Here is an 11,170-nt window from a genome sequence, read left to right on the forward strand (position 1 = left end):
GATCATCTGAAGGCTAATATATCTATTTATAAAAAAAAAGTGTCAATTGATAATTATAGAACTTTTGAATATAAAAATAATTATAGAATTGAGCATTTAAAAAAATGAAAAAGAAAAAAGAAAATAAATCTAGAATAAACAAATTCGATGGCACATTTACATGATCTCATTTTAAGTCAAAAATAAACTCGGTATCTTTTTACATATTTCTTTTTATATTTTTATTTTTATTTCACTTAACTTGGTGTCTTAACATTTACATTATCATTATTATTATTAATATTATAATCTTAAAAAATTGTTTATATACGAATGTTTCTAATTTTACTTCGTTAGGACGACCGCGAACTTTATTCGCATCACTGAGGGTAGGCACTAGGCGACAATTACCAGCATACAATAATTAATAAATAGTTAATGATTAATAATGACTACAAAAAAAAAATAATTCTAGTTAAATTATGAATATCTAAATTTAATTGCATTAAAATCAACAGGAAGCAATTTTTATATTTAAAGCAGACTTTGTCAGGCAAGACGTAAGAATTTTTTTTTTTTTATTTTAGATTTCATTCACAACAACAAATGTAAAAATAAATCGGGTAAAATAGGCCTTATTCGACCAATTAGGAGTAAAATGGTCTTTTCTTTGAAAAAAAAATTCTAAATAATAAATAGGTCTTTGAAAAAAACTTGAGACTTAAATTTAATAATTTTATAAATTTATTAAAAAATCTGGGGTAAAACGGCCATGACCCATTTTACCCCATATAATTGTTTTTAATTAAAAAAAGCATCTTGCCTTGACATTCTTACAGTAATAATAATAACAATTATTATTATTATCATAATTAAAATTACATCGGTATTTAATTCTTTGAGAATTGATCTATGTTAGTGAATACGCAAAGAAGCAATTGACATTTTTATAAACTAATAATAATAATAATAATAATAATAATAATAATAATAATAATTTTGTACTTTTATATTAATTAATATAACGCACAAGCAAATTTGAATAATATAACAATTATAAATTATAATAGTATTTAATGAAAGCGCCGTTCATTTAAAAATTAATTGTTGTTATTATTATTATTATTATTATTATTATTATGACTATTAAAAATATAATAGAATAGTTATGAAAAATAAAAAATAATATAACAATAATGACGAATGGTTAATTTATAAATGTTCAGTCAAGTCATTGGAATGTATAAATCGTACAATAAATTTACGATAAAAAATGTTAAGGGCAAACTCTTGTCGTATTTATTTAGTTATTATTGGTAGTGAGCTTTGTTAATATAACTAACGACTGTACTGAGTCATTAGAAGGAATGGATGAAGAGAAGAATAATAAGTAATGATAGCTGTGTAATCTTCCATGATAACTTGATGGCAGTGTCAATATTTACTGATGAGCGTCATCACTGGCAACATCATTTATTTATTTTTTTATTTCATATATTGGATTTTCATTTTCCTTTTTTTTACGCTCATCATTCAGATCCTTGGTTAATATCCCGCGAGGTCGGCGAATGTTTGATCCATCTCTTCAGCGATAGCTTTGTACTTACTACGTTCGTTAGTCAGCTCGTCTGTAACATTTTAAGAGGATAGGAAAAATTTCTATTAGTAAGCCACTAAATTGTTAGTTTGTTTTTTTTTTTTTTTTTTTTTCTAAACTAGAATTCTCAAATGCAGATGGACTTTTTATTAAAAATATTTTCTCAACTGATAATAAGATTTTTAGTAATAATTTATTCTATTTTAAATAATTTTTTTGGTAAAATAATTTCTAAATGATTAATAAAATTAATAATTAGAAATAAGTATATGTTTTAAATGAAAAATTGATTATAAAAAAAAAAAAAAAAAAAAAATGTATGTTCCTGATAAAATTTTCTTTCGAATATTTTATATAAAAGTTAATTCAAATAACTCATAAATGACCACCAAATATATTTTTTAAACAATAAATTAGAAAAGAGAATTTATTTAATTTAAAAAGAAAATACGATTTAAATTTAAAAGAATAAATATTATGATTTTTAATACGAATTTAAAGATAAAAATTATAATAAAAATAATAAAACAATATATTTGTTAAATAAATAAAACGAGAATTATCTTAAACAAATTGTATTATGAGAAAATATTTTTATTAAAAAAAATAAAAAAAAATATAAATAGGAAGGTATGTAAAAATAAATAAACAGTAATTTTTGTATAATATATTAATTTTAATTAATTATAATAATACAATGAATAGTTTTATTAAATAATCATCATAATGATTATTGATAAATAGCAATAGTGAATAATAATAACAATAGTGTAACAAGTGTTTATTTTTATTAATTATTATTTAGATAAACACTGGTGTAATGATTGCTTTATTGTTTTATTCTCTTAGTATGTTGTATGGATATGAGGATGTTGTGCTTTAAATGTTGGATACTAAAAGGTCTAGCCAACCAATTCGGTGAAGGTAAGATCCAAATCGTCGCAGATATATTTGTACTTCTCCTTCTCGTGAACCAGCTCGTCTGTAATTTATTTATTTATTTAATTGGATAAAAATTATTTTGAATTTTGTGATTAATTTTCTTAAAACTTATATAACTGTACTTAATTGGGAAATTTAATAGAAGCACCGATAAACTTACGAGCATTATAATTAAAGCAAAGTCTAAAAAAAAGCGTAAGTTAATTAGGCTTTAGCATTTTTTAAATTCCATAAAGCTCTTCAAAGGTATTGTCCAATCCGTCGCCGATCGCCTTGTATCTTTCTTTCTCTTCTAACATTTCATCTGAAATATTCAAGTTGTTTTTTTTTTATTCATTAAAGTTGTTAATAAAAGCTTTATTACTAATATTATTATTATTGTTATTATTATTATTATTATTATTATTATTATTATTATTATTATTATTATTATTATTATTATTATTAAAAATAAGGATTAAATTAAATAAACTAATACGTCATTTTGTCAAAAATTAATATCTAAAAACTCTTCCAGAGTATTGAAAAAATTTTTAAAGTTTATAAAAAAATAAATTTTAAGTGAGCCAAGTACCAATATACAAGGAAGTATACACTTGACAATATAACAAGTATATGACATATATCATCACTAATATCAATAACAGTACAACCAGCATGAGCGAGTAAATTTTAAGTTAAGTATACGAGTGACATTAATAAAACACTCGTTGCTCTATAAACCTCATAATATTAATAATATCGTAATATATAATATACAATCCACAACAACTAAAGGGGAACTCATGCTGATGTAGTTGTTTTTTCACATGATATGATATTATGTGCATAGCATAGTTCATATTTGAAATAATTTAAATAAAAACTCGACTGTCGCAATATAATAGTCACGTCTTGGTCTGCGTTAAAAAAAAAAAAATATTAATTATTATTATTATTATTATTATTATTATTATTATTATTATTATTATTATTACTACAAGTAAATTGAAAAAGCATTAAAAAAATCTTTACTCACCGTTTAATACTCACAAAAAATTCTTCATGCAGGGGAGGGTTAAATTATTGCTCACAGGGGGTTAATTTAAAAAGTGATTAATAATAAAATAAAATAAAATAAAACAAAACAAAAACAAAAATTTCAAAATGAAAATATATATATATATATATATATATATATATATATATATATATATATATATATATATATATATATATATATATATATATATATATATATATATATATATGTATATATTATAAACAAATTTATAATAGCAAATATAATTAATATTACAATAATATTAGTGGTATTATTATTATTACCATCATCATCATCATCTTTATTTATTATTTATCATTAAGTAAATAAACTAATTAATAATTAATATTGAAATTTAAATAGCCATCTACAGGTTTAGTAGTATTATAATTATAATTGTCTTTATATTTATTATTTTTATTTATAAACATAAATAAAAAAAATATGGAAGCGAATTACTTTAATTGAAAAGTAAATATTTTGATAATAATAATCAATAATAATGATTTAACAGTCATTCATTTATTGTGCTGTGCTTACTTGCTTAGATAAAATAACGGCTTAGTGCCTTTATATTCAATTCAATAATCTTTTTTTTTTTTTCTTCTAATTAATTTTATTTATATTTTTCAAAAGTAAGAGCTCGATAATTGTCAAATAGTAAATTTTGATTGTAATATTTAATTACACGATCAAATGATATGTCTTAATTAAAAATAGAAACCAATAATTAAAGTAAGAAAGTTCAAAAATAATAATTAACGAATGAAAAAAAAAATATAAAAAACAATTAACGGAATATCCAAATTAAATTAAATAAACATTTAATGAGGAATGCATTTGTTTAAATAATTATTCAATTAAACAAAATTTATATATGTAAACTCGCGATTAATTATTATTATAATTATAATAATAATTTTAATAATAATGAAAAATTGCCCCGTTTGTTTGTTTGTTGTCACTTTTAACAATTCATTCTTGAAATAGTTTTTTTAATAAATCATTCATACGATTCATACATGCTCACACAATGGACGGTGGAGTCTTCTACTTATAATAGATAATTCATCAATTATTATTATTATTATTATTATTATTATTATTATTATTATTATTGTTGTTAATTATAACTCTCAGAGATTTTTTCGTCGAATTAATTTATAGGAACCGCCTTGTGCCTTGCTCAGGCTCTGCACCATTTGCCGCAAAAATTAATTTTTATATTTATAATTATTTTCATTATTAATAATTAATAATAATCTTTACTCTTATTTATTATTCCACCGTAGAGATTGTTAATTAAAAAATTTCTTTATCGTTTAAATTAATAAATAAAACAGCAGGTCTACATGTTCTGGATGTCATGCAGGGTAGCTTCCATTTCTTCCTGGAGTAATTTGTTTTTCTCTCTCTCAGCGACGAGGTCGTCTGTAAATATTACTTTTTAAGCACACACTCACCGCACTCGTTTTTTTTTTTTTTTTTTTTTTTAAAACATTATTAATTCAAAAATTAGTTAGTAATTTAAATCAACAACTAGTTTTTATTAATGGGAATCAACACTGGTTAGTGCAAAAAAATACTTTGGTGGGAAATATGAATATTATAAATATAAATATTTTTTTTTATTTTTTTTTTTTTATGTATTTTAAAAATTGTTTAAAATATTAAATTGAATTAATAAAAATTACGTACCCTCGAGCCTGTCGACCTCCTTCTGTAACTTTTGAACCGATCTCTCGGCGAACTCAGCACGTGCTTCAGCCTGTAAAATATAATTTATATTTAGTAATCATCGGCAAAGCATTAGTCATTAGTAATTATTATATTAATAATTAATGAAACATCCAAACAAGTAAGACTTATCTATTTTTAAATTTTTCGGGTAAATTTTTTCATTTGATTGATACAAATGTTGTTTGCTCAATATATATAGTATCGATAATTGAAAATGTGTTAATCATAATCTCGACTCTGTTGTACTTAATAGAATGATAAAAATTAATAATTAATCATTGATAAGAGCAAAATTTTGAAATAGATAAGATAACTTACAGGTTATTAATATTAACTCAAACGTTAACAAAGAAAACATGCAGTTGCTTTTATTATAAAGCTTTTTAACACTTTAAGCGGGTTGTTAAGAATTATTTTCTTTTACTTGAACTAATTTTTTATTTTACCATTTTTGTTTGAATTTTTTTTTGGTTTTTTTAATCCAATTATGTCTGATAAAATTCAATAATTATTTTTTATTAAAAATTGAATTTCATTAAATAATGTTTTTAAAATAAAACATTACCTCTTTAAGCTGACTGTCAAGAATCTTCACTTGTCCCTCAAAGTTTTCCTCTCTTTGTGTCGCCTAGTATTAGTGAAACACACCAGGCAAACAAACAAAATAAAACAACAATAGTTAGTCAAATAAAAAGCATTATACTTCTATATTAATATTAAATTTAGAAAAAAAAAAAAAAAACTAATAACACGTATTATAATGTTTGATCAGATGTTCTATCAGATGGAGCAGACGTCTAACACGGTTTTCTATTCTCTTCTAGATTAAATTCAATTCTAACGTGGGTTAATAAGTCAGAAAAAAAACTTAAAACTTTTGTTAAGAGTTAAGGCAGTTGCAATTAATATTATTATAAATTTTAACAATATCATTGGGCGATCAAACACCGTGCAAAGTAGGCACTTGTTTGTACCTCCTTTAGACGAGTGGTCAGGGTCTTTATTTGGTTCTTGTATTCTTCCTCACGTTGGTTTGCCTACATCGTACAAATTTAAATTTATAAATTTTGTTTTTTAACGTCAAACTTTAATTAATCGGAATTTCGGTAACTCGGAATAAATTTATTTAAAATTTTTAATCAATAAACAAATAATATTTCATTGAATTTTTTAATTAAAAAGAAATTTATTGATCTTAAAAATTTATTTTTTTACCTTCTCTTCTGACACCTCCAAAGACTTGAGGTTGTTACCTACAACACGTAGCTCTTCTTCCAATTCAACGATTTTCCTGAAAGAAAAAAATTTATCAATATTTTTGTTTGTGGAAAAAAAAAAAAAAAATAAATAAATAAATAAATAAATAAAAAATTTTTGGATCATGTTTTGATACAAAAATTTTGACATGTAAAAATTAAATAAATAAAAAAAAAAAAAAATCGTGCAAAGCAATTAAATGACTTACGATTCGGAAAGTTCATTCTTTTCCTCGGCGCGTTCAAGATCTTGTTCCATCATGACTAGTTTCCTTGCGACCTATGGTCATCAGCCAACACATCATGCAAAGCAATTACAATAAATAAAAATGAAATAAAAACATCTTAAAAAAATAAATAAAATAAAATCGTGCAAAAATCGGCTGCTTCCTTGATCCAATGATAGCCCTGCTGAAATAATTAGCAAAATAAAATAAAAAAAATTACAGGGTCGCAATCCGTTAACGATTAGGAGAATATTTAATTTTAATAAAATGGAATAAGCAACAACGGCAATTAGACAATCAGTAATTAAACACAATCGATCAACGGAAAACGATTCTTACGATTCTCCAGCTTCGGCACGTTCCTCAGCACGCTCGAGATCTGCTTCAACCATAGCCAATTTACGGGCGACCTAGTTTAATAAATAATTTGCTTATTTAGTTTTTCCTTTATTCTTTTACTGTTTAGCTTTTATTGAGTTTATTCGTTTGTATTTATAGTTCAGTTATTGTTATTGTCTTTAACTGACAAATTAAAGCCACTTTTTTATTTTTTTATTCAACATTTTAATTATTCGACAGAAGTGTAATTTTTTTTTTAAATCATTTATTTATTAAAAAAAAATTTTTTTTCATTAGAATTCACAAAAAAAACAAAATTAAATTAAAAATATACAACACAGATAGTAAATATCTGACAATTATCTTTTAGATAGTAATATTTTTAAATATTAAATTTTTTCACAAAAACTTAACATTAAGATTTAGAAATTGGCTTTAATTTCTAAAAAAAAAAAAAAAAAAAATGAAACCACTCAGATGCAATTAATTTAAAAAATTCAGGAGACTAAATTGTTATTATCGAAAACAATTTAATGATTAAAAGCTCACACGTTAGTCCTATTAAAAAAAATTAATATTAAAAATCGAATTGTTCCTTGATACCTGTTACCATTAAATTATAAATATTCTCTTATCTATCTAATTATTTAACAACTTTGTCAAAATATAAATATTTGTGGCCTATTGTTGATAGTAAAATAAGAATTAAAAAAGCCCGACTTGCCTCTGTTTCGTAGCCCACTCGTGAAGACGTCAATCGAGCAAATAAAGTATAATAAAAAATCTCATTTCAAAAATATATATGTATATATTTGTAAATATAATCAGCCCGCTTGGTATTGAAAATAAAAAAGCAATCACAGCACAGCAGTAAATAAAATCGAAAATTTTGTTTGGCAACAGTGAATTGAGAAAATTTCACCAACACTTAATTTTTTAGGCCACAAATCTATCAATTATAATTTATCATTTTTCATATTAGCACAATCACGCAGTATTTAATATATATATATATATATATTATAATTTTATATTTTTTATATTAAATTCTGTATATATATTTTAGCGACCATAATTATTATAAATCTATTAGAAGTCCTGACGACAATCAATGTCGTCATTTAATCATAAATATCCCCGTAAATATTAATTGAAAATAATTTTAATAAAAAGAAATATTTTCACTCCACAAGCTCCTTTTTTTTTTTTTTTTTTCTGACATATTAACCGTAATACCCGCACAAAATATTCACACGTAATCACTTTCTCAGCAAAATTAGCACCAGAACAAATTTATTATTTTTGATTTTCATATCGGACTTTATTTAATTAAAAAAAAAAAATTAAATTAAATAAAATAATTATAATTCACAGCCTTGACAAAAACTGACAACTGCAAAAAACAATTAAAATATATATGTATATATTTGCTGTCGATTGATTGAACAATTAGCTTCGAAGAAGTTTTACGAGAGAAATCTGAGCGAGGAACACACAATACAAGTAGCGAGTTATTAGGGTTATATTATAGGCACTTTGCTATCGACTAGGAACCATCATCATTATTTGGATTGTTGGTGTTATTATTATGATTGTTGTTATCATGATTATTATAATCATTGTTATTATCACTGCAGTCACGTGAGCTTGTGGGTTCTCGAACCTCATCGTATTTCTTGTCAGCCTCTTCAGCTAAGAATCTAGCCTCCTTCAGCTGGTTCTCAAGAGCATCCATACGCTCTTCGTCTGCCAAGCTTCTGTTCTCGAGTATTTTCCGGGCGCTATTTCATTATTAATTTAAACAAAATACAAATTTAAGTATCATAATATAATAATTTAATTTATATTTTATTATTAATCTATTAAATATTTGTTGCGGCGTCTCTGCTCTGCTACTGATGAACCTGTTCAATTTTTCAACTGATCAATTTATAAAAACTAAAAATTGATTGATTGAAAAATTAAAAACATAAAAAATGATTAATTATCGCAAAACCCACCTCCTCGTACTTCTTATCCGCCTCTTCGGCGATTAACTTGGCCTGTGCAAGCTGTTGTTCCAGAGCAGAAACTCGGTCATCCTCCATGTTTGTACGATTTTCGAGAGCCTTGCGTATCCTAATTTTTTTTTTTTTTTTTTTTTATTATTATTATTAACTTACTCTTAATTATTTACGGTTAATAATACCAAGCGTTGGAAGGTAAATTATAATTAATTAAAATTAATTATTATGTATTGTCATTTAAAAATAAATTACTGACTATTTATAGAAGAAAATACTTTTACTGATGATAGTAATGATGATGCATCGGTATTTTAATTGATCAATTTAATAAGGAATTTTAGAAATTATTTACACTAAACACGTTTGCTTGAACCCCCATTCGACCGGATGTTATGACAATTAATTATTTATAGTTTTTTTATTTTATTTAAATGATTTTACTTAATAGTTCAACGTTCCTTTCAACGCTTGTCATTATTAATGAGAATTTCAAGACTATTTGTTTTTTTAATAATTAATTTTAAAATATTTAAATTCATTTTTTTGTGAAAAAAAGTTTAATAATTAATAATTTCTATATTTTATAGATAATTTTTTATAAAAATATTAATCATAATTAAAATTTTCTCATCTTCTCTTTTGTTCTACTTTTTCTTGATTATTAATTTTACATCCATAATTAAGCTTCAATTAATAATAATAATAATAATAATAATAATAATAATAATAATAATTATTATTATTATTATTATTATTAAGTATTAATTATTCAAAAGAAAAAAAGAAATAGTTTTGAAATAGATAATTAATTAAAACTAAAATTAAACTTCCTTCGTTCAATGACCAATATTTATGATAAAATAAATAAGGGAAAAAAAAAAAAATATTAAAAATTAAAAGTCTCGACTAACATAATAACAGAAAAAATATCACGATGATTTAGATAACCTTGTTGGTTTACGATAGTGTCATCCACATCCCGGTGAATCACCGGTACGTTTGCTTTTATATACAATAATAATAATAATAGTATTAATCCGTACAAGCGCTCTTTACTGGCTCATTTAATATTTACAATATCCATACGGCATACATACTTGATACGTGACAAAATAAGAAAAAAAGAAAAAATAAAAATAAAATATATACTAAGTGGAAGAATGATTGTAGTGAAAGGCATGCAAAAAAATGATAGCTTGGTCACAAAATGAAGGGTATCTTCTATTAAACCTTACTCATCATCAATGAGGCGTATTACAAAAACTGTAAATTACGTATTTTTAGATTTTAGATTCATCAATTAAAAAAGAAATTCACTATTTTAAAAACAAGAATTTTAACGATCTCGACTCTATTAACAGTTTGATTGATAATCATAATCAATAACATGTACTCAGCTCGCTGCTCATTGATTTGATAAAGGTCACGGTCTATCATAAGGAAAATTAATTCGCTTTAATGAGCTATAAAAATATACCAACTCTTCGTTATTTTAAACTCTTGTTTGATAAACATTAAACCTCTTTTACTTGCGTAATTTATAATTTTTTAATTAATTATTAATTATTCCTCACCGTTCGCTCTCATCGGCAGCTTGAGAAGCTTCTGCAAGCTTAGCAGTTGCGGTTGCTAAACGCTCCTCAGATCTCTCAAGATCTTCCTCGAGCAGCTGGATACGACGGTTGAGGGCTGCTACTTCTGATTCAGCCTAAAAAAAAAAAAAAAAAATACATTTATATTTATTAATTGTTAATAATTATTAAAAGATTTTGAATTTTACTCGGAAAAAATTATAGAATTTTTTTTTTAAATTATAAATGTACTATTTTTCTTATATTTAAATTTTATTTAAAAATTTTTATTATCTTATTAATTATTTCCCTTCTCCTTATTGCTTTTCTGTAGAATAAAAGTTTAGCGAATCGTAACAACCACACCCTATTTTATTGTTAACTGAAACATCAGTACAAGTGGTTTAAATACGTAATTTCTCTTTTATAGCAAAAAAAAAAAAAAATCAGTCCGGAAATCCGTAATGTATT

General features: G+C 23.6%; 1 protein-coding gene across 23 annotated transcripts in view; it reads right to left on the bottom strand.

Annotated features, from left to right (window-relative positions):
• Positions 1-206: 206 nt before the first annotated feature.
• Positions 207-11,170, bottom strand: part of Tm1 (tropomyosin 1) — a 19,267-nt gene continuing 8,303 nt past the window's right edge. For 3 of the 23 annotated variants that reach the window (XR_012480531.1, XR_012480529.1, XR_012480534.1), the window contains 8 exons: positions 10,703-10,836; positions 8,786-8,903; positions 7,123-7,193; positions 6,516-6,591; positions 6,275-6,337; positions 5,259-5,328; positions 2,679-2,822; positions 2,232-2,558 (listed from right to left, as the gene is read on the bottom strand). Coding sequence is in view for 16 of the 23 variants with exons in the window: in XM_074254784.1 (XP_074110885.1) it covers positions 1,525-1,607; positions 5,259-5,328; positions 5,866-5,928; positions 6,516-6,591; positions 7,123-7,193; positions 8,786-8,903; positions 10,703-10,836 (615 nt within the window). In the remaining 7 variants the exon portion in view is untranslated. Of the gene's footprint in view, positions 1,608-2,231; positions 2,559-2,678; positions 2,823-3,928; positions 4,992-5,258; positions 5,329-5,865; positions 5,929-6,274; positions 6,338-6,515; positions 6,592-6,765; positions 6,837-7,122; positions 7,194-8,785; positions 8,904-9,122; positions 9,241-10,702; positions 10,837-11,170 lie in introns of those variants that run through there. The other 20 variants (XM_074254790.1, XM_074254781.1, XM_074254795.1 and 17 more) reach the window with 13 other exon arrangements.

Source organism: Cotesia typhae, unplaced genomic scaffold, assembly GCF_013202065.1.
Source record: "Cotesia typhae breed Kobodo isofemale line unplaced genomic scaffold, CoteBio_Ctyphae scaffold_13, whole genome shotgun sequence".
Classification (NCBI taxonomy): domain Eukaryota; kingdom Metazoa; phylum Arthropoda; class Insecta; order Hymenoptera; family Braconidae; genus Cotesia; species Cotesia typhae.